This window comes from Pelophylax lessonae, assembly GCF_965119305.1.
Source record: "Pelophylax lessonae genome assembly, chromosome: 13".
Lineage (NCBI taxonomy): Eukaryota > Metazoa > Chordata > Amphibia > Anura > Ranidae > Pelophylax > Pelophylax lessonae.
In genome coordinates, this window is record NC_138780.1 from 29,323,644 (window position 1) to 29,349,215 (window position 25,572).

Here is a 25,572-nt window from a genome sequence, read left to right on the forward strand (position 1 = left end):
CCATAGTAAGAGTCATTGGTGATACCAGGATTGGGGAACTGAAGCGGCACCCGATTCTTCTTGTTCAGATCTTCCCCATGTCCCTCCCCTTTTATGTGCATTGACCAACCAAACAAACTCCCCACACTGCCGGGCTCTAGCCTGTGTTAAGAAAGGAGAAGGTCTGCCTTTGTAAATCAACAACCCTTACCTTCACAATGCGGTCACCTTCCTGTACACCTGCCCGCATCGCAGCGCCACCTACACGTGAAAACAAGAGAAAAGGCCATTATCAGTTTACATTTCTGATGATCTATCTGGAATTCTGACATAAAAGAAATACGAGGGTTGTGACTGCTTTAGGAAGTGCCAGTTTCCTGGCTGTCTCTAGCTTCCAAGTTTTCAGAGTCACCGATTCGGGACAAGCATGCAGCAAGTAGGCAGAACCCCAGATAAACATAACTTTGGGGGTCACTGCCTGTCAAACGCCTCCTGAAAAGCGATCCACCGCAGAACACTCTTCAGAGGGTTAAAGCAAGTGTAAGAGCAATTTAAACCAATGCACTATGTCAGGGGTCTCTAAATTTTTCAGTAAGAGGGTCTCATTTTATAACATAAATAGGGCGAAAAAAAAGTCAAGTTTTATAAATGAAAAAAAGAAATATGAATGAACAAAGTTTTACCTGGAGTGAAGGTTTGATTCACAGCACAGCAGCCCATTCACTTGAATGAGCCACCTTGTCTCCTGAAAAGCAAGGAAAAGGTCCCTGCCTTATTTCTGGGATCGCTATCCGCACGGGAACTCAAAGTGCAGCGCGGTTGCGGTTTCCAGTGAATGCGGAGTGCCATAAGGATTAATGGCTCCTGCACGTATCCAGTATATTTTTCTATGAGGGTGGTTGTGGCTGCTGGAACAGCACTGACCTACAGGGGGAGCCACTTCCAGAGATGTGACCGGAGTCTTAATCTACAATCCGTATGATAACATTTAGAACACTAAAACAAAGCAAACTAGATTCCAGATGAACTTGAGCCCATCAGAGTCCTTCTCAAAGTCACCCCTTACACTGGAGCCCACTCTTACATCATAACCCCCATTGGAGTCCCCATTAGCGTCTCCCCTTACTTTGGAGTCCCCGCCAGAGTCCACTCTTACATCAGAGCCCCCATCAAAGTCCCCTCTTACATTGAAGTCCCCTCTTACATCAGAGCTCCTATCAAAGTCTCCCCTTACATTGAGGTCCCCATCAGAGTTCCCCCTTACATTGGAGTCCCCATCAAAGTCCCCTCTTACATTGGAGTCCCCATCGGAGTCCACCCTTACATCAGAGTCCCCATTGGAGTCGCTATCAGGGTCTCAACTTACTTTGGAGTTCCTATCAGAGTCCCCCCTTACATTGGAGTCCCCAGAGTCCCCCCCTTACATTTGAGTCCTCATCAGAGTCCCCCCTTACATTGGAGTCCCCATCAGAGTCCCCCGTTACATTGGAGTCCCCATCAGAGTTCCCATCAAAGTTCCCCCTTACATTGGAGTCACCATCAAAGTCTTCCTTTACATTGGAGTTCCCATCGGAGTCCCCTCTTACATCAGAGCACCCATCAAAGTCCCCTCTTACATTGGATTCCCCATTGGAGTTCATCCTTATAACAGAGTTCCCATTGGAGTCCCTATCAGGGTCTCTACTTACTTTGGAGTTCCTATCAGAGTCCCCTCTTACAATGCAGTCCCTATCAGAGTCCCCCCTTACTTTGGAGTCCTCATCAGAATCCATCAAAGTTCCCCCTTATATTGAAGTCCCCATTGGAGTCTCCATTAGGGCCTCTCCTCACTGTGTAGTCCCCATCAGAGTCCCCCCTTACATTGGAGTCCCCATCAGAGTCCCCATCAAAGTTCCCCCTTACATTGGAGTCCCTATCAAAGTCTCCCTTTACATTGGAGTTCCCATCGGAGTCCCCTCTTACATCAGAGCACCCATCAAAGTCCCCTCTTACATTGGATTCCCCATTGGAGTTCATCCAGAGTCCTTCTTTACATCCAGGTACTCATAAGAGTCCCCCCTTACATCAGAGTCCCCACTCACATCACAGCCCCCTATTGGAGTCCCCATGAGAGTCTCCCCTTACATCAGAAGGCCACATAAAATCTTGCAGTAGGCCAGATATGGCCCATGGACCGCAGTTTGGAAACCCCTTCACTACATGCCACAATGGTAGAACCCCTGTTGGGTTTTTACTACATTTGACAGACTTTCCTCCACTCCAATAGCAAAAAAAAATTTAGTTTTTTTTGTTTTCTTCTTTTAGTAGAACAGAGAAATACTAGAACCCCTGTCAGGTTTTTACTTCTGCAAGTGTCCCTATTGCAGATTTTCTCTATGAAAACAGCATTGTAAAGGGTCTTCTTGTATGTTTGGGTATTCTCATAAACACAGCTGGAATCTGAAGCCCCTGTGTATTTAATGTCACGGTCATCGCTGTGCAGCGTCAAATGATCCCATTACACAATCACCGACACAGCTTCTCTTCTCCAGCAATGGAAGCCAGAGTTCAATGCGTACATTACTACTTTACATATAAAGATATTCCTCTCCTACATGCAGCAACAAGCACATAAACCGTATACTAGATCATAAAACATCACAACTGAAGACATCCATGCATGAGCATATAGTGTGTCCTGCTTATGGGAACTGGCGCCACGCGTGAGGATTTATCACCCATAAACTATAATAAAGTCTATTTTCATCACTCCTAGGAATGTTTCACCAACACCTAGGCTGGCCATAGAATATGCAAATTTCTTTCCTTCAACCACAAATTAAAGAAAAAAATCACTCCACTGACTGTGTTTAAGGGGGAACCCCTTTTGCTGCGCTATTGTATTTTGACAGTGGGAGGTTTCCCCACTGTCCGAATACAATGATCACCACTGGAGGCTATAGCCGCCAGCAGTGCTCACAAAAAAAAAACAAAAGCTGGTTGTACTGAAGTTAATCGATAAATCGACTTCAGTACAACCAACCTACCCATAGATGTGTTCCCGCTGAACCAGCTGAATTTCAATCCGTCTATGTCGGCTTTAGGGGTCTATTTATATTAACTGGTTGCCGACCGCCCACCACAGTTAGCAGGCAGCCGCTCCCAGGCGAATCGCCGGAACTGCCGGCGCTCGCGTACACGAGGCTAGGGGGCATCCGCCCCCAATCGTCAGCCAGGAAGCCGATGCAAGGATCAGGCGGCTCCGATTGCTCCCCGCTGAGAGAGAAGAACGGTCGGCTGTTGTAAACACAGCTGATCGTTCTTCTCCCTGGGATGATCATAGAGCTCCTATGATCCTTCTATACAGGATCACATGTCTCTATGGTCATTTCAAAAGCCACGCCCCCCACAGTTAGAATTACTCCCCTAGGCTCACATTTAACCCCTTGATCACCCACAGCGTTAACCCCTTCCCTGCCAGTGTCATTATTACAGTAACAGTGCACATTTTTAGCACTGATTACTGTAGTAATGTCACTGATCCCCCCTAAAAGTGTCAAAAATGTCAGTCAGGGGTCCAATCTGTCCACCGCAATGTCGCAATCCCACAAAAAATACTTTACCCTAGCCCATGCACTTCCTTAAGGAGAGATACCTTTACTGTCAACCCAACCCATGCACTTCCTTAAAGAGAGATACCTTTACTGTCAACCCAACCTATAGTTTTACCCCAACCCATGCACTTCCTTAAGGACAGATACCGTAACTAACAACCCAACTTCAATCTTTACCCCAGCCTATGCACTTCCTTAAGGACAGGTACCCTATTAACCCAAGCTCTATCTTTACCCTAGCCCTTCCATTTCCTTAAGGACAGGTACCCTATCAACTCAACCTCTTCTATCAACCCAACCTCTATCTTTACCCTAGCCCTTGCAATTCCTTAAGGACAGGTACCCTATCAACCCAACCTCTTCTATCAACCCAACCTCTATCTTTACCCTAGCCCTTGCATTTCCTTAAGGACAGGTACCCTATTAACTCAACCTCTTCTATCAAACCAAAACTCTATCTTTACCCTAGCCCTTGCAATTCCTTAAGGACAGGTACCCTATCAACCCAACCTCTACCTTTTTCCCCAGCCCTTGCATTTCCTTAAGGATAGTTACCCTATTAACCCAACATCTTCAGTCAACCCAACCTCTTCTATCAAACCCAAACTCTATCTTTACCCTAGCCCTTGCATTTCTTTAAGGGCAGGTACCCTATCAACCCAACCTCTACCTTTTCCCAGCCCATGCACTTTCTTAAAGTGGGAGTAAACTCCGATGGATGATTTTTACCTATAAGTAAGCCTGTAGTATGGCTTACCTATAGGTGCAGTAAATATTTCCTAAACGGGCACTGTTTTTTTAGATATTTACTTGTGAAGCCGCTAGTGACATCACCGGCGCTTGCACTCTGAAGGAACGGCATACCTGTGCTGTTCCTTCAGAGCTCTGTGCTGTGCATCGCAGCTCATCTAATCCAGAGACCGGAGCCCCCCAACCCGGAAAGAAGACTGGGTGAAGATGGAAGCCCTGTCAGTGGTGACAACGCGCTGCTGGAAGGCTTCGTTTTAAGGTAAGTTTCACATAATGTGCTAGTATGCAATGTATACTAACTAGCACATTATAACTTTGCCTTAAAAAAAAAAAAAAAAAAAAGCCGGTGGTTTACTGCTGCATTAAGGACAGATACCCTTACTGTCGACCCAATCTGAATCTTTACCCCAGCCCATGCACTTCCTTAAGGAAAGATACCCTTACTGTCAACCCAACCTGTATCTTTACCCCAGCCCATGCACTTCCTTAAGGACAGATACCCTTACTGTCAACCCAACCTGTATCTTTACCCCAGCCTATGCATTTCCTTAAGGACAGATACCCTTACTGTGCAGGGGTATGTCGAAACATAAATACATTTTGGGTACACCAGCTTCTTTACAATGCATAGGTTACTCATAACCGCAGCATTACTCAGCACAACCCAACCTGTATCTTTACCCAAGCCCATGCATTTCCTTAAGAACAGATACCCTTACTGTCAACCCAACATCTATCTTTACCCCTGCCCATGCACTTCCTTAAGGACAGATACCCTTACTGTCAACCCAACCTGTATCTTTACCCCAGCCCATGAATTTCCTTAAGAACAGATACCCTAAGAGTCGGTTCACACTATGGCGACACGACTCTGTACTACTTCGGGGGCAACTTGTGAAGCCCAGTGCACCGCGACTTCGGCGTGACTTGCTCGGACTTCATATAATGAATGTCTATGCAAGTCGCTCCGAGGTCGCCCCGAAGTAGTACAGGACCCTTTTTCTAAATCGGAGCGACTTGTGTCGCTCCTATTAGAACTGGTCCTGTAGCGGTCAATGGACCGCGACTTGTCAGGCTGACAAGTCGCCTGACAAGTCGCGCTGGTGTGAATCGAGTCTTACTGTCAACCCAACCTGTATTTTTACCCCAGCCCATGCATTTCCTTAAGAACAGATACCCTTACTGTCAACCCAACCTCTATATTTACCCCAGCCCATGCACTTCTTTAAGGAGAGACACCTTACTGTCAACCCAACCTGTATCTTTTCCCCAGCCCATGCACTTCCTTAAGGACAGATACCCTTACTGTCAACCCAACCTGTATCTTTACCCCAGCCCATGCACTTCCTTAAGGACAGATACCCTTACTGTCAATCCAACCTGTATCTTTTCCCCAGCCCATGCATTTCCTTAAGAACAGGTATCCTATCAGCCCAATGCCTAACCTGTCTCCCAGACCACAATACGGCTATAGGAGTACACGGGTGTGCCACAGTACACCTGAATTCTCTTGCATTAAAGGCAGGGTGAACCAAGTTTAACTGATAGCACAGGGTTTACTACAGCTGACATAGTGCATGGCTGCAGCATAGATACTGTAAGAACCATGCTTGTGTCTGCAAAATCACTGCCTTATATTCAGTGCGGAGTGTGCAAGACTGGATTTCCAATATGGCAAGCTAAGGACACGCTCAGCCCCCCGTCTCAGAGAGGAGCCTAAGATCTTTGGGCCTATCTGTCTGACAGCCCTAGTTTGTGTTCCAAAAGCAGTGACAGCGCTCTTGTAAAAAGAAATAAAAAAAGAATACTGCGACTTTGTTTTATGTTTTACAAGGGTACTCACTTCAGTTGCTGTATGAAAAAAAGCTTGCTGTTAGTGCTCCTGCATAGATGTAAATGAAGCCACAGGCTTGTTTATACAGGAGCGTTGTCACTGGATCTAGAACAGAGTCCTCAGCAGGAGAGCAGCTCTGTTGCAGGAGCTCCTTTATAAACACATTTTGCAAGCTTTGTTTATAAATAGGAGGGTTCTTCAAAAAGTTTCCTCACTTTTTTTTTTTAACTAAGTTTTATATATAAAAGTGCAGAAACACCCTTCATACATTGTAACAATAATAATGATACTGTGTTTTTTCATTTAATTATTCAGTTTCCTCGCACACATGTGGACATATTTCCACTAATGTAAAATTGTTCCATATTCATGCGCATGTAAAATGCAAGTACTGGTTTTCCCACGTACCCAATTAATCCTGGGGGCAGGGGTATGTCAAAACAAATACATTTTGGGTACACCAGCTTCTTTACAATGCATAGGTTACTCATAATAGCTGCATTACTCACCTGGGCGCACAGACTGGACAAGGACAATCCGGTCCCCGCTAACGGTGAAGCCAAAGCCATTTTGGTCCCTCTGTACAACAACACAGCGTTGAACCAAACCTAAGAAAAAAATAAAATAAAATTAACTGATATAAGCATTGTGCACAGATCTCCGAATGATCACATGGGGGAGCCATTGTCCAATTCTACATCCTCATTTTTAGTCACTGGCTACACATCACTAAGAGGACGCATAATTATTAATCAAGCTAGCAAAGCTTATTAACCGAATTCAGTGCCTGGTTGAAGTATCACATACACTATATTGTCAAAAGTATCGGGACACCTGCCTTTACTCGCACATGGCATCCCACTCTTCGACCATAGGGTTCAATATTGAGTTGGCCCACCCTCCGCAGCTATAACAGCTTCAACTCTTCTGGGAAAGCTGTCCACTAGGTTTTGGAGTGTTTCTATGGGAATGTTTGACCGTTCTTCCAGAAGTGCGTTTGTGAGGTCAGGCACTGACGTTAAATTAAAATTTTAATGAAAAATGTTGAAAAATGTTGATGAAAAGGCCTGGCTCGCAGTCTCCACTCTAACTCATCCCAAAGGTGTTCTATGGGGTTGAGGTCAGAACCCTGTGCAGGCCAGTCAGGTTCCTCCACCCCAAACTCCCTCATCCATGTCTTTATGGACCTTGCTTTGTGCACTGGTGCACAGTCATGTCGGAACAGGAAGTGCCATCCCCAAACTGTTCCCCCAAAGTGGGGAGCATGAAATTGTCCAAAATGTCTTGGTATGCTGACACCTTAAGAGTTCCATTCACTGGAACTAAGGGGCCAAGCCCAACCCCTGAAAAACAAACACACACCATAATCCCCCCTCCACCAAATAATTGGGATCAGTGCACAAGGCAAGGTCCATAAAGACATGGAGATGAAGGCACATGACTGGATTGCACAGAGTCCTGACCTCAGCCCAATCGAACACCTTTGGGATGAATTAGAGTGGAGACTGCGAGCCAGACCTTCTCGATCAACATCAGTGTCTGACCTCACAAATGGGCTTCTGGGAGAATGGTCAAACATTCCCACAGACACACTCCTAAACCTTGTGGACAGCCTTCCCAGAAGAGTTGAAGCTGATATAGCTGAAAAGGATAAGTCAACTTAATAATGAACCCTACGGACTAAGACTGGGATGCCATTAAAGTTCACGTGAGTGTAAAGGCAGGTGTCCCAATACTTTTGAAAATATAGTGTATATTGGGAATACTTTTTAACTTAATCAATAAAATATATGAAGTTAGAAACATGCGAACGGTGATAAAAAAGCAAAATAACTAAAAGAATCACCAATGTACCAAGTTGTAAACATGTGGCCCTTGTATATCAACTTAACCTTCTAGCGTCCAAGGGATTTAGATCTTGGCCCTAATTTGCAGTGTAAAAATACAGAGGAGAGCACAAACATCAGCATTTATTGGATTCAAAAGACAAAAACCCAACCTCTATCTTTACCCTGGCCCTTGCATTTCCTTAAGGACAGGTACCCTATCAACCCAACCTCTTCTATCAAACCAACCTCTATCTTTACCCTAGCCCTTACATTTCCTTAAGGACAGGTACCCTATCAACCCAACCTCTTCTATCAACCCAACCTCTATCTTTACTCTAGCCCTTGCATTTCCTTAAGGACAGGTACCCTATCAACCCAACCTCTATCTTCACCCTAGCCCTTGCATGTCCTTAAGGACAGGTACCCTATCAATCCAACCTCTTCTATCAACCCAACCTCTATCTTTACCCTAGCCCTTGCATGTCCTTAAGGACAGGTACCCTATCAACCCAACCTCTATCTTTACTCTAGCCCTTGCATGTCCTTAAGGACAGGTACCCTATCAATCCAACCTCTATCTTTACTCTAGCCCTTGCATGTCCTTAAGGACAGGTACCCTATCAACCCAACCTCTTCTATCAAACCCAACCTCTATCTTTACCCTAGCCCTTGCATTTCCTTAAGGACAGGTACCCTATGAACCCAACCTCTTCTATCAACCCAACCTCTATCTTTACCCTAGCCCTTGCATTTCCTTAAGGACAGGTACCCTATCAATCCAACCTCTTCTATCAAACCCAAACTCTAGCTTTACCCTAGCCCTTGCATTATTGGATTCAAAAGACAAAAACAAACTCACAAGCATTAAAAGGAACATGTATGCTAAAGTTGGAAGGCAAACACGTTTCGGGGGATGTGCCCCCTACCTCATTGCTGAAGGAAGGGGGCACAGCAAAACAAACGCATTAGCCTTTCAACTTAAACATATATGGTCAGATGACACTGCCTACGGCTAGAGTTGTGTTTGATACGCTTGCTCCTTTTTATGCTTGTGAGTATGTTTTTGTCTTTTGGATCCAATAAAGGTTGGCGGTGGTACTGCACTAGGCGTTTGCACCCTCCTCTGTGTTTTTACAGTTCTTTTGGAGATTTTCCGATCTGAAGAAGGCAGCATCAGATGAAGCATCCCAGCTTGAGACACCACTGGATGTACACAGTGCTTTAAGTGGCCCAAAAGAGGTGCCGGTACTCAATTATAGCCTATAAATTTTGTCGCCCCCCACTCCACATCATGGTCCCCACAGAGCACCCCCCCTGGCCTGGGCTGGGACTCCGGAGCAGGGGGACTCACTGGTGGTGACTGGTCTGGCTCTGGAGTGGTAAATATTCTTGGGGGATAGGGCAATTGAGGGCGCAGATGTCCAAAATGAGCGTACTGGTACGCTAAGGCGCACGGAGAGGTGGCGGTATGCTCAAGAGCCATATTTGGAAGTGGCGGTACTGAGTACCAGTGCACACCGGCCCACTTAAAGCACTGGATGTACAACAGTTTGAGCCCTGATGTCTTAGAACTTTTCTGTGGACAACCCATTTGCAGTGAGCTGTGGCACCCGGACACAGGTCTAAGCTTCTATTTAAGCAGATATAAAGTATATGTGCAAACGAACTTTGGAGCATGTGCTGTAGTGTGCACATTCTGCACTAGACACTTGCTCTGACTAGTCTCATACTAAAGATAGGCCCACACGGCTAGTTTTCTCTAGTTTAACCCGCAGTCTAAACAAGAGAATATCATCCATGCTAAATGATTAAAGCAAAAGCAAACAAAACTAGAACAAACTAGAACACCTTAAACGCATTAGCTTGTTTAATATCCTGAGACACCATAAAACTTTCCAAATGATAGGTAGAGGCACTGCTTGCCTTTAGCAGTTTGTGATCTCCTGTAACTATACGAGTGCAGTGTACCTCTGAAATCTTATGGAACCTGCCACTAAAGGCATTGGGGTTGATTTGATTTACTAAAGGAGTAGACAATGTTCACTTGACCATACCGCCCAACATTTTGAGAGGCTCAGTCCTGGGACCAACCTTGTTCAATTTATTCATTAACAGCATTGAGGACGGGATCAGTAGTTCTATATCAGTTTTTGCAGATGACACAAAATTGGCCAGGGCAATAACAGCACAGCATGAAGCAGATATCCTACAGAATGACCTGAACAAAATAATAAAGTGGGCAACGACATGGCAAATGAGGTTTAATGTGGAGAAGTGTAAGGTTTTGCACTTGGGGACTAAAAACATAAAAACACAATACACTTTAGGGGGGAATCTTTGGGGGAATCAAAAATGGAGAAAGATCTGGGAGTCTTGGTTGATGATAGATTAGGCAATAGCATGCAATGTCAAGCGGCAGCTGCCAAAGCTGGCAGAATATTAGCATGCATAAAGAAAGGGATGTATTCCAGAGATAAGACTATAATCCTTCCACTTTATAAAACTCTGGTCCGACCGCATCTGGAGTATTCTGTCCAGTTCTGGTCACCAGTCCTCAGGAGGGATGTGTTGGAGCTGGAGAGAGTCCAGAGAAGGACAACTAAACTAATTAGGGGATTGGAGGACCTTAATTATGAAGAGCGTCAACAATCACTTAATTTATTCTCCCTGGAGAAGAGACGCCTGAGAGGGGACATGATAGCAATTTACAAATACCTCAATGGTGATCTCAGCATAGAAAAAAAGCTATTCAATCGCAAGGATTGCATGAGGACGCGATGGCATACAATGCGATTAGAAGAGAAGCGTTTTAACCTCAGGCAACTTGGGGGGTTCTTTACGGTTAGGGCTACAAGATTGTGGAATTCTCTACCACAAGAGGTAGTTTCTGCGGGGGGTATAGCTACTGTCAAAAGACTCTTAGTACATCTCAAGGATCAGAACATTAAGGGGTATAAGAGATGATTAGGGTCACACACACCTACACAGGTTGAACTGGATGGACAATTGTCTTTATTCAACCTCAATTACTATGTAACTATGAGAGGAGAATAGGAGACCTGTCAGATTAGGGAATGGAAGTGACATTCTGTCAGCTGAATACTTACTGCGCATGCGTAGCAGATTTCTTATGTGACATCACACCTGCAGTCAGAAGGTGGCAGCAGACACGTTACTACACTCAGCTACGTCTTGAATTTTACAGTCATTTTAGCAATAAACTGAGCGGATATAAACATAAAGTATATGCTACATCAGTGATGGCGAACCTTGGCATCCCAGATGTTTTGGAACTACATTTCCCATGATGCTCAAGTACACTGCAGAGTGCATGAGCATCATGGGAAATTTAGTGCCAAAACATCTGGGGTGCCAAGGTCTCCATCACTGTGCTATATCGACATCTGTGATGCTGTTTTGAATGTTAAATTTTGGAAGAAGCTGGACACCATTAGTAGGAAGGTAGCGGAGGCCATCTTGGCACACCCCACACTGGTCAGTGGTAAACTTTTAGGCATTTAAAAAGTAACATGAAAAAACAGCATGACAGATTGCTCAATCTGTTGTTTCCTGGTGGCCATGGGACAACCGAACTCCCTGCTGCTGCCAACTACCACACAGCCGAGTGGATCGCCTGGATCTGGACAAGAGACAGTTCGGCACGGCTCTCCCTATGCATCACCATTTATGAGTCTATCCTTAACCCTTGTGTGATAATAAAAACTTCTAATATACTACACTTAGGTGGCGCTTGCTTCTTGCCCTCCCCTTCTCCTTCCTCCCGACAGATCTCAATATACTATGGTTGATTTATGTATGCTCACTTTATTCATTAAATTACTGTGAAATCCAAAACGTAGCCGAGTGTAGTAAGATATCCACTGGCACCTTATGGCTGCGGGTGTTCTGACATATTATGCGCATGCCTAGTAAGGATTCAGGTGATGGAACGTCCGTCACCTAATCTGACAGGTCACCGATTTTGAAGGAACAAGGGACACCTATTAGTAAAAATATTTAGGCATAGGACACACCCCCTGCCATGTCCCCTAAAGGAGAATTATACAAAAAAAAAATAAAAAAAAAATTAGTTAAATTCATTAGTGCTTTAATTTAGTTTTTTCCACTATTATTCCTTTATACTGGTTATTTGACATTTACAAATGCAACAATTTAGAAATTGGATGGAAGGTTTAGCACTGGGAAAGAGTTTTTGAATGATAAAAATGTTATTTTAAAAATGTTTTATTTTTATTTTATATACAACTATATAGATTAGACCAAAATAAAAGGAGACAAATGAGGAGGAAAAAGGGAATGAGGGACATTGTTTCAAATCATGGACAGTCCCTTGAAGTCAGAGACATTTGGGAGCTATGCTTGTTATAGTAAATAAGTGACATCACGTATGACGAAACACGTTGGGCGGAGCTGGAACCAGTGTACCAGTTGCGGCAATCTTGTGGCACTTTTCCACTGCAAGTACCGGCTCGGCTCTACTCGGCCCTGCTTGGCCCGGTTTGCTTTTCCACTGCTGGTACTGCACGGTGTTGGAACGGTTCGGTACGGTATGGTTTGCTTTTCCACTAAAGTAGTACTAAATTAAAGTGGGTGGGATAACAACGGGGTGGGTGGGATTCTCTGACCAATCAGTGGCTAGTAGTGACTGCATGCAAAGGATTGTGGGATATGGTACCGGGTATGGTACCTCTTGGAACCACAATCGAGGTGGTACTGTTTTTGAGAGCCGTACCGTTCGGTTCCATGCAGTTGAAAAGCGCCGCCGTACCGTACCGAACCGTTCCTACACCATACCATGCAGTACCATGCAGTGGAAAAGCGCAAAAGCGAGCCGAACCGTTCGGTTCCATGCAGTGGTAAAGCGCCGCCGTACCGTACCGAACTGTTCCAACACCGTAGCATGCGGTACCATGCAGTGGAAAAGTGCAAAAGCAAACCGAACCGTTTGGTTCCATGCAGTGGTAAAGCGCCGCCGTACCGTTCCAACACCGTACCATGTGGCACCAGCAGTGGAAAAGCACAAAAGCGAACCAAACCGTTCGGTTCCATGCAGTGGAAAAGCGCCATTGGTTTCTGTCAAGCAAGTTGTATATGTGATGTGCAGTGCCTGTTAACTACTTAAGTAAAAAGGTGACATCACGTATGACGAAACGCACTGGGCGGAGCGGAAAACAGTGTACTAGTTGCGGCAATCTTGGTTTCTGCCAAGCAAGTTGTACATGTGATCTGCAGTGCCTGTTAACTACCTAAGTAAATAAGTGACATCACGTATGACAAAACGCGCTGGGCAGAGCTGGAACCAGTGTACCAGTTGCGGCAATCTTGGTTTCTGTCAAGCAAGTTGTACATGCGATGTGCAGTTCCTGTTAACTACCTAAGTAAATAAGTGGCATCATCTATGACGAAACGCGCTGGACGGAGCTGGAACCAGTGTACCAGTTGCGGCAATCTTGGTTTCTGCCAAGCAAGTTGTACATGTGATGTGCAGTGCCTGTTAACTACCTATCCATTGTAGGTGAATTGACCCTATTAAAAACAGGACACTCTACTGGTTTACACTATGGAGAGTGTTTCTATTTTCCTTTATGATCCTATTCCTACATTGAGTCTGATTGCACATTGATCTGTGGGAACATAGCGGGCGGTTGTTCAGCAAGGTGGTTGAGAGAAGTTGGACGTCTCGTGGAGTATATTGAGCGCTGTCTGACCACTCTTTATTGGGGGGGGTCATCTAATTTTGGTAAGCCCCCCTCTTTTATACATGGAGGTGGTGTGTGGTCTTACTGCTGGGAAGCTCAGAGGGCTGTTGGGATTCCCATCTGTTCTCCTCTTGACATATACAGAGAAGAGTGAGCAACTTATCTTCCTGGCTCTTCATTGGGACTTTTGGTTTTATTACTTTTATGCACTTACATGTTTATACAATTTTCCATATCCGTCTTTTCTAATTATTATTACTTTTTTTATGATTGTGTCACACATATGTTCACAATTTGAATTTAATTTTAACATTTTCGAGTCCTAGTTTTCTTTATTTTACAATAGGAAAAAAGTTAAAGGGTAACTCCACTTTCATAGGAAACATATTTGCGAATTAAAAAAAAAAAATAATAAAAATAAATAATTGCAAATTAAAAAAATTAAAAAAATATACAATTGCTACACAAGTCATATTGTAATTGGATGTTATTAAAAAAATCACCTTTCCTTTTCAATCTGCAGCGCTGTAATTTTTTGTAAAATGCAATGCAATAAGGCAACCTGGAGGCAATCAATACAAAGATGGTGTATGGGACAGCCCCGCAGAAATGTAATTATGTAATTTCTTGCTTGTGTGATTGGCTTACTGATTTTCCCAGAAGTCTGTACTAAAATACAACTTAGATTTTTGATATCCCCTGCAACATAAATGTCATTTTTAGTGAGATACTCCCTAAGGGAAATCACTTCTTATAGGATGCTGACCCTGTCACTTTCCTCATTATAGCCCTGCAGGTGCAGCAGCTGATTGATTATAAAATCATTCCCATGGGCACCGACAAACTGCTATTTCTTCAGCATAATAAAAAGGTAGGAATCTGCAACAAAGTTTGTGTACATTCTTACAATGTACTAAGATCATCCAGAGGGGAATGTGGTTTTCTCAATAAAAGTGAAGTTATTCTTTAACGCTATTAACATTATCCTAGACTAGACATACTTTATTGGGATGTGGTGCAAGGAAATCTGGGGCCGGCCACTCCTATTGTTTAACATGCCTATATAAGGAAAATTAAAAAAAAAAAAAAAAACTTTTTCCTAGCACATGATTGGATATTGAAAGTCAACACAACTTACCATTGTGCAACTGCGTTTACAACCGCCACCGAGAATCTACTGATTTCTGCCGGCAGTTACCCCTGGCTCCATAAGAACTCCTGTGTGAATGTAGCCTGAGCCAAGTCAACACAGTGTACTCCTTTATTAGATCAACCCAACATAATCAGACAAGTGTGTGGAGCAGATGCCTTCCTTGCCGTTCTCAGTCCTTGTCTGCAATTACAGTGCAGATGCAGACAGAACGAATATAGGGAATTTACTGATATAAATAAAAAAATAAAAAATTCCCCCCCCACTGACACCAATGAAGGGGGCACAATTCCTCCTTACACTAATGACGGGGCACAATTCCTCCCAATGACTCCAATGATGGGGCCCAAAGACGTCAATGATGGGGCACAGTTCTTTCCAATGACACCAACGATCGGACACCCTTACTGCCACTGACACCAACGATGGGGCACAATTCCTCCCAATGACACCAACCATGGGGCCCAAAGACGTCAATGATGGGCACAGTTCTTTCCAATGACACCAACGATCGGACACCCTTACTGCCACTGACACCAACGTTGGGGCACAATTCCTCCCAATGACACCAACAATGGGGCCCAATGACATCAATGATGGGGCACAGTTCCTCCCAATGATACCAACAATGGGGCTCAATAACATCAACCTGGTATTCTGGCCAGTAAGTCTGTTGTTTTGCAACAGCACAAGCTGTCCTGCAGATGTAGCAGTTACAGCATGGGTCTCTAAACTGCGGCCCGAGGGTCTTATACGGCCCTTTGCTTGATTTTATCTGGCCCATGGGGTACTATTTCATCCACTGATACCAACAATGGGGCATAGTTCCCCCCCCCCCCCACTGACACCAATGAAGGGGGGCACAATTTCCCTCCCCACTGACACCAATGAAGGAGGCACAATTTCCCCCCCCCCCCGACACCAATGAAGGGGGCACACTCCCCCCCCCACTGACACCAATGAAGGGGGCACGATTCCCCCCACTGACACCAAAGATGGGGCACAATTCCTTCCAATAACACCAAACGATGGGGCCCAATGATGCCAATGATGGGGCACAGTTCCTCCCAATCACACCAACGATCAGGCGCACTTGCTGCCTATGACACCAACAATGGGGCACAATTCCTCCCAATGACATCAACAATGGGGCCCAATTCCTTACAATGACACCAACAATGAGGCCCAATGACATCAATGATGGGGCACAGTTCCTCCCAATGACACCAACAATGAGGCCAATGACATTAATGATGGGGCACAATTCCTGCCACTTACACCAATAATGGGGCGCAATTACTTCCACTGACACCAAAAATGGGGCACAATTCCTCCCAATGACACAATGGGGCCCAATGACATCAATGATAGGGCCCAATTCCTCCCACTCACACCAAAAATGGAGTGCAATTGCTCCCAACGTTCAAAAGCACTCTTTCCAACCCACACGTAACTTTAAAAGTGGCTGTATGTCTAAGTGGGTGCTGAAGCGACCACCAGCTGGAACTGTGGGCAATCAGAACGAGGAATGTCACCAGTACACCATGGGTCTCCAAAAAATGGGTCCAAAGCTTTATTCAGCGATCACATCGTTACAGCAATGTTTCAGAGCCTCGAAGGACGTCACATGTCTAAAAAGGGGTCCTGCGAGGCTCCGAAAATGTTACAGTTTGCTATAACCCACGGTGTGCTGGTGACACTCCTCATTCCAATTCCTCCCAATGACACTAACAATGGGCCCAATGACACCAATGATGGGCCCAATGACACCAATGATGGGGCACAGTTCCTTCCAATGACACCAACGATGGGACCCAATGACGGGGCACAGTTCCCCCCAATGACACCAACGATGGGGCCCAATTCCTCCCACTTACACCAATTATGGGGTGCAATTTCTCCCACTGAAACCAACGTTTTTTTTTTCCAACTGACATCAGGACCTTTTCTACTTCCACTGGCCACAGTCCGGCCCTCTCAAGGTTTGAAGGGCCGAAAACTGGCCCTTTGTTTAGAAGGTTTGGAAGTAATGCAGCCACCACATCTAATGATTGTTAAGTTGGGATATATTACATTTTTGGCTTTGTGTTTAATACTGCTTTAGAGAATTGTATACAGGCAGGCAACCTGCTTTGCAACAAATGTATTTACAGTATGTCACAAAAGTAAGTACACCCCTCACATTTTTGTAAATATTTGATTATATCTTTTCATGTGAAAACACTGAAGAAATGACAATTTGCTACAATGTAAAGTAGTGAGTGTACAGCTTGTATAACAGCTGTACACTCAATACAATGGGGTATACACTCACTACAATGGGGTATACACTCACTACAATGGGGTATGCACTCACTACAATGGGGTATGCACTCACTACAATGGGGTATACACTCACTACAATGGGGTATACACTCACTACAATGGGGTATACACTCACTACAATGGGGTATACACTCACTACAATGGGGTATGCACTCACTACAATAGGGTATACACTCACTACAATGGGGTATACACTCACTACAATGGGGTATGCACTCACTACAATGGGGTATGCACTCACTACAATGGGGTATGCACTCACTACCATGGGGTATACACTCACTACCATGGGGTATACAATCACTACCATGGGGTATACACTCACTACCATGGGGTATACACTCACTACAGTGGGGTATACACTCACAACAATGGGGTATACACTCACTACAATGGGATATGCACTCACTACAATGGGGTATACACTCACTACAATGGGGTATACACTCACTACAATGGGGTATACACTCACTACAATGGGGTATACACTCACTACAGTGGGGTATACACTCACTACAATGGGATATGCACTCACTACAATGGGGTATACACTCACTACAATGGGGTATACACTCACTACAATGGGGTATACACTCACTACAATGGGGTATTTTTTTTTCCAACTGACATCAGGACCTTTTCTACTTCCACTGGCCACAGTCTGGCCCTCCTAAATTTGCTGTCCCCTCAAAATAACTCAACACACAGCCATTAATGTCTAAACCGCTGGCAACAAAAGTTAGTACACCACTTATTATTACAATATAAAGCAATAAAACTGTTTCAGATCCCAATATGCCAGACAGAGATATGGTTACCAGTTGACTCGTTGTAGTCGGTAGATTGGCGCTGGTGTCCAGGAGACCTTCGTTCTGATGCTCCGTCACTTACAGACGCCAAGCTGCTCAACCTGCAACAGAAAACAAGACTCGTTATTGGTATGCGGTCACACAACTAAAACACATGCACCATCAGAGTGTGTCACCTTTAACATAGAAGTAAACCTAAACCTCAAAATAGTTAGCCGGACAGATCTATACAGAAGACTTTTAGGAACTAACGACGTTGTAGAGACTTAATTTTAATGAAAGGACAGCACCTTCTGGCTCCATGCACACTTGTACGACTTGTCATGCGACTGCGGACTTTAGTTGAATGACAAGTCGCACCCCCATTCTTTTCAAAGGCACCCATTCAAATTGGTGTGAACTTAAAGGGGAAGTGCAGTCTGGAAAAATGTTTTTCTTTTTGGTTACCTGCACAGCAGGGGGCGTAACTACAGGGGTTGCAATTGCAACCGGGCCCCATGCTCCAGGGGGCCTGTGCGGCTCCCCTGTACACCTTTTTCCTCCTGTAGCTGCAGTCATAGTCAGTGACATTGTAAAAAAATAAAATAATAAAAATTAATACAATTAAAATACCAAAAAATAAAAACTACTGACACCAGTGGGTGAACTTCCAGGATCGCAAAGGTCACACTTGCGACCGGGCCCTGGCATTCCACCACCGTGGGGAGGCCCCAAGATGGCAGGAAGGGGGCCCACTGCAGAACTTGTGGGAACGTAATAAATGGCCCCACAATGAGAGTAAAGGGCCCCAGGATCAGAGGGAGGAACCCCAGGCTTGAAGGGAAGGGCCCCAGCCAGGGGTGTGGGGGGCCCTTCATAGTTTCTTGCACCAGGGCCCTGAAGGTTCTAGTTACGCCTCTGCTGCAAAGTAAAGGCTTAATGTGCAAGTATGCAACGCATACTAGAACATTATGTGACACTTACCTGCAAACTAAGCCCGCGTCGTCCCCGCTGGAGGCCACATCCATCTTCACTCGTCTTCCTTCCGGGTCTGCGGACTCTGGCTCTGCTACTGGCCGTAGCCACTCATGCGCGCGGGAGACACCGGTCACGGCACAGGGCTCTGAAGGAATGGCACGGGCGGCCGTTCCTTTAGAGCGCATGTGCCGATGTCGTCCTGCAATGTAAATATCTCCTAAACAGTGCAAGATTAGGAGATATTTACGGTACCTATAGGTAAGCCTTATTTTAGGCTTAGTGGTAGTCGGTTAAAGGAGCGCCCAAAATCAGCAATAAGAATCCCACTTGGATCAAAAGATCGTTGTGATTATACTGTCGTCTGCAGGGCCAAATAGCAACATTTAGGCCCTGAAGAAGGGGGAGTCTCTGTTCCTCCAAAACGCGTTGGCTTTAACATGTTCTGCTACCAATAAAATGACGATCTTTTGATCCAAGTGGGATTCTTATTACTGATTTTGGGCGCTCCTTTAACCGACTACCACTAGAAACTTTGGAAACGACCACTAGGCCGTATCTTAAGGTAGAAGCCCAGACCCCTTAACAAGGGTCCACTGCCTTTTTTCATCCAGTCGGGCCAGATTGATTGGGAGTTAATTTCCCCAAGTGGCCCTCTCTCACGTACCACCCACCCACAGACCCGCTATCGAGCAGGTCAGTCCAGCGCAGTCATCAACTTTTAAAAAAAAACTACTTATTTTATGCTTAAGCCTACAGCACCTGGTATTCCCAGGTGATCTCCCATCAAGGTACTAACCAGGCCCGACCCTGCTTAGCCTCAGAGAACGGGCACGTTCAGGGTGATGTGGCTTAATTTTAGGCTTACCTATAGGTACAAACATTACAGAGGGGGTTTACAACCACTTTAAAGTCGCAGCAACTTTGAAAAGGTGCCTGTACTACTTTGGTGCGACTTTTGATGCAATTTTGATCCATAGAATGTCAAGATGGATCAAAATCGCTATGTGAATGGAGCCTTTAACTGAACACCAATATCTTTAATGCAATGATCCTACTAATATCATGCGTTGATGATGTTGGGCTGTGGTTTTTCAGCCTCACTCCTTAAAGAGGAAGTAAACCCTCCTCTGCAAGTTGTGCCTATAGGTAAGCCTAGGATAAGGCTTACCTATAGGTACTGTAAATATCTCCTAAACATGCACCGTTTAGGCTGCATTCACATGTCAGCGTATGATCGCGGGCAGAACCGCCGCGGTTCCGCCCGCGATTCGGAGATTTATTGCAAATCGCGGGACGCCTAGCGTTGCCCGTTGATTTGCAATAGCCCCCCAAACGCCGAGCGATGTTGCCGCGATTTACGCCCGCCGAATCGCGGCAACATCGCGCAAACAAAATCGCGGGACGCAATACGCTCCAAAGAAGCTCTTGTACTTTTTTGGAGCGTATTGCGTCCCGCGATTTTGTTTGCGCGATGTTGCCGCGATTCGGCGGGCGTAAATCGCGGCAACATCGCTCGGCGTTTGGGGGGCTATTGCAAATCAACGGGCAACGCTAGGCGTCCCGCGATTTGCAATAAATCTCCGAATCGCGGGCGGAACCGCGGCGGTTCTGCCCGCGATCATACGCTGACATGTGAATGCAGCCTTAGGAGATATTTACCTTACATGCAGCCAGTGACGTCACTGGCGCTTGCGCTATGAGAGAACGGCCGCTGGTGCCGTTCCTTCAGTGCCCCGTGCCGTGACCGTCGGCTCCCGCGCGCATGCGCGGGAGTGACGTCACCGCAGCTCCGGCCAATCAGATGGCCGGATGCCGCGATCCCGGAAGACGGGCGACTGAACATGTCGCCCGTCATAGAGGTAAGCGGACGGCACGGCGGGGGCTCATTCTAAGGTAAGTATTACATAATGAGCTAGTATGCGATGAAAAAAAAAAAAAAATCGGGTTTACAACCTCTTTAAGTACTCCCCAAAAGGCCAGGTTTTAAGAATTTCCCTAAAAAAGTTGGCGAAGGCGCCTAGCTCTTTCCAAAGATATTAAAACCTGCTGCCCCTTTAATTGTTTAAAACAATAAATAGGTATGAAAAATGGGTAAAAAGGCGCTGGTGATCTTTTGATTAAGAATTTCCCGTAGAATAAATAGCTGACATGAATGAAGGCAAAAGAAATCCACGCTAGATACCCGAGGAGATAATATGAGTGAAAAAACAGCAGCTGTCACAATACCGTAATATAAGGTATAATTAAAATAAACACAAAAATTCAGCGCTTATGATTATATACAACAAAAACTTATACAGCAAAATTATACAGTCTGTGCTGAAAAATAAAATTATAAATCCAACATGCGTAAATATATAGCAAATCCCAAAAAAAAAAGTCCCAAACTGAGATAAATATCACAAGTGACTAATTAATGATCCTGTTGTGACACAAAATATAAGTGCGTCCCAAAGAAAATAAGCTTCCAAATTCCAGTCCTTAATATCACCACGTGAGTCACCTTACCAGATTGCAAGGACCCTCATAATGAGAAGTAAGATGGCATTTATATATGTGCATAGGATTCACAGGACATCCCATAAGCTCCTTGTGGTTATAACAACATAGCATGTGTCTCCATATATCCTAGTATATACTGGGTGTTGAGGTTCTATACACCGATATCACCATAAAAAAGAAAAGGCACTCTCCATAGAGAAAATCAGTTAAAATAAATCGCTAAGTTTAATAAAAAAAAATTGCACTAGCAGTGCATAAGATGAAATAGCACATTCCAAGCAAAGCAGGATCCGATTTTCCCTTAAGCAAGATGGCTGCGGCTGGTTGGCGCATGCACAGTGGCGTGTATTCAGGCTCCACCCTACGTGTTTTGTCATATGGGACATCATCAGGGGTACCTGGAGATATCAGTGTATGGAGCTTCCACGCCCAGTACATAGAGCGGATGGGATGCCCTAACAATCTTATGCACATATATAAATGCCACCTTATTTCTCTTTATGAGGGTCCTTGCAATCTGGTAAGCCCCCATTTCGTATGCAATGAGGTGACTCACGTGGTGATATTAGGACTGGAATTGGCCCATGTATTCCCGCTCCACCCCACGTGTTTTTTCATCATCAGGGGTACCTGGTGATATCGGTGTATGGAGCTTCAACGCCCAGTACATACTAGGATGTTTGGAGAAACATACTAGGTTATAACCACAAGGAGCAGATGGGATGTCCTAACAATCTTATGCACATATATAAATGCCACCTTACTTCTATTTATGAGGGTCCTTGCAATCTGGTAAGCCCCCATTTCGTATGCAATGAGGTGACTCACGTGGTGATATTAGGACTGGAATTGGCCCATGTATTCCCGCTCCACCCCACGTGTTTTGTCATATGTGACATCATCATTGGTACCTGGTGATATCGGTGTATGGAGCTTCAACGCCCAGTACATACTAGGATATTTGGAGAAACATACTATGTTATAACCACAAGGAGCAGATGGGATGTCCTAACAATCTTATGCACATATATAAATGCCACCTTACTTCTATTTATGAGGGTCCTTGCAATCTGGTAAGCCCCCATTTTGTATGCAATGAGGTGACTCACGTGGTGATATTAGGACTGGAATTGGCCCATGTATTCCCGCTCCACCCCACGTGTTTTGTCATATGTGACATCATCCAGGGTACTTGGTGATATCGGTGTATGGAGCTTCAACGCCCAGTACATACTAGGATATTTGGAGAAACATACTATGTTATAACCACAAGGAGCGGATGGGATGCACTAACAATCTTATGCACATATATAAATGCCACCTTCCTTCTCTTTATGAGGTTCCTTGCAATCTGGTAAGCCCCCATTTCGTATGCACTGAGGTGACTAACGTGGTGATATTAGGACTGGAATTGGCACATGCGCAGTGGTATGTATTCCCGCTCCACCCTACGTGTTTTGTCATATGTGACATCATCAGGGGTACCTAGTGATATCGGTGTATGGAGCTTCAACACCCAGTATATACTAGGATATTTGGAGAAACATACTACAGTAAAACCTTGGATTGCGAGCATAATTCGTTCCGGAAGCATGCTTGTAATCCAAAGCACTCTTATATCAAAGCGAATTTCCCCATAAGAAATAATGGAAACTCAGATGATTCATTCCACAACCATTTATTCATAAATCCTTCAGTTTATAGTCTATATACAAAGATTATAGCATTGCGAGAGGTTATATAACCATAAAATGTCCATCCACAAATAGCCGCTTCCACAAGGGGATTAGAAGCAAAATCCAGTAGGAGCTACAGAGTATCAAAGAGAAGAAAGGCGCCTCTAAGTGTAGCAATATGGTTCCATTTAATGAAGGTACAACATTTAGCAACTCACATGGTTGATGAATAAAACAGGCACATCTAAGTATGCAGGCATCCGGGGTAAAGCTGTCCACATGGACTATCTTCTGCACCGCCGGCTGCCAGTCTGTAATCCTGACCGGGAAAACCACCCTGCAGTAAAGCGATCTGAAAGCGAGGGGCAGCATGGAAGGGATGACGTAGATGGCGGTGAGGAGGATGGTCTATGTGGACAGCTTTAGCCTGGATGCCTGCATACTTAGATTGCCTCTTTTATTCATCAACCATGTGAGTTGCTAAATGTTGAACCTTCATTAAATTTAACCATATTGCTACACTTAGAGGCGCCTCTCTTCTCTTTTATACTCAGCTGTGACTTGAGGCTACTTGTATATCAAGACATCGCTTGTAAACCAAGTCAAAATTTATTTGAAAATGTTGCTTGTCTTGCAAAGCGCTCTTAAACCAAGTTACTCTCAAACCAAGGTTTTACTGTATGTTGTTATAACCACAAGGAGCAGATGGGATGTCCTAACAATCTTATGCACACATATAAATGCCACCTTACTTCTCTCGATGAGGGTCCTAGCAATCTGGTAAGCCCCCATTTCGTATGCACTGAGGTCACTCACGTGGTGATATTAGGACAGGAATTTGGAAGCCTATTTTCTTTAGGATGCTCTTCTATTTTGTGTCACAACATGATCATTAGTCACTTGTGGTATTTATCTCAGTTTGGGACTTTTTTTTTTGGAAATGCTATATGTTCACAAATGTTGGATTTTGAATTGTACTTTTGTTGCACTGTATAATTTTGTTTTTGTATATAATCATAAGCTCCCATGAATACTAAGCCACTGACATTGATTTAAAGCACTTGTGCAAGGTGCAAGAAATCCTGAAAACAAACTGTTGGGGGTACTTAAGGACTGAGGTTGGGAAGCACTGGTGTAGAGCATAACGGCTTCCTCTATCTGAAAAATCTGGGGGTAGGGTAAAAACTCCACCATCTGTCTATCATGGCACCTGGGGGATGAGGATGTAAATAGAGGCAGTGGATTCTGGTGGGCAAGCCATAATTTGGGTGCAGTCTTAATTTTCTCCTGGTTGGAAATTCCTAGATGGAACCATGGCACAGGCAACTTTCTCCATCAGAATTCCCAATTGGAGGGGAAGCTTCACAACTGGAATAGTGCACCATCGTTGGTGTCAATGGGATGAATAGTGCCCCATCGTTGGTGTCAGTGGGAGGGATAGTTCCCCATCGTTGGTGTCAGTGGGAGGGATAGTGCCCCATCGTTGATGTCAGTGGGAGGGATAGTGCCCCATTGTTGGTGTCAGTGGGAGGGATAGTGCCCCATCGTTGGTGTCAGTGGGAGGGATAGTGCCCCATCGTTGGTGTCAGAGGGATGAATAGTGCACCATCGGTGGTGTCAGTAAGAGGAATAGTACCCCATCGTTGGTGTCAGTGGGAGGGATTGTGCCCCATCGTTGGTGTCAGTGGGAGGGATAGTGCCCCATCGTTGGTGTCAGTGGGAGGGATAGTGCCCCATCGTTGGTGTCAATGGGAGAAATCCTGCCCTGTTGTTGATGTCAATAACAGGAATTATGCCCCATTGTTGCATCAGTGGGAGGAAAAATGTCCCAAGGGCCGGATAAAGGCAAGCAAAGGGTCACAGTTTGAAGACCACTGCTCTAGACCAAGAATGCATTGACTTTTATCTTATGTAACTGGGCACGGTTCTCAGCATACACTCTCTGAGGACTTCTAGTAGTAATCCTGTCAATGGTTTCAGTTCATCAAGAGGATGAGCTGCCCTTGTGGGGCATGCATGAATGTATGGAATCTATTCAATATTGAAAAGCAGTAACTAGTCTGGATATTGTGTTATTCTTCTGATCATAGGAGTTGTCTCTTGCTTGCGCTCGGGGAATGTGGGGTTCCTAGTCGCGAACGCAGTAGGATGGTCTGGTTCGCAATAGTATGATTTCTGATATAACTTGAGTCACACAGAATCACATTACATTATTTTCAACGGTGCCTGTTCACATGAATGGGATTCAACATAAGAACAACTTTGAAAAAGGTTCCTGTGCTACTTTGATGCGATTTCAGCCTGATTTTGGCTGTGGAATCGCACAGAAATACCATCTACATGCAATTCTGATGACGTTAAGAAAGCGATTACGTATTTGTTTAACCCTCAAATCTCCTTCCAAGAAAAGCAGCAGCGCCTTGTCTACTAGATATGAAATTGCATAAA

At 44.8% G+C, this 25,572-nt stretch overlaps 1 protein-coding gene across 1 annotated transcript in view; it reads right to left on the reverse strand.

Annotated features, from left to right (window-relative positions):
* Positions 1 to 25,572, reverse strand: part of ARHGEF11 (Rho guanine nucleotide exchange factor 11) — a 375,726-nt gene that overhangs the window by 165,647 nt on the left and 184,507 nt on the right. Inside the window, exons 4-6 of the mRNA XM_082275008.1 lie at positions 17,999 to 18,090; positions 6,666 to 6,764; positions 191 to 240 (exon numbers count right to left, since the gene is read on the reverse strand). Of these exons, the coding sequence (XP_082131134.1) occupies positions 191 to 240; positions 6,666 to 6,764; positions 17,999 to 18,090 (241 nt within the window). The remainder of the gene's footprint in view (positions 1 to 190; positions 241 to 6,665; positions 6,765 to 17,998; positions 18,091 to 25,572) is intronic.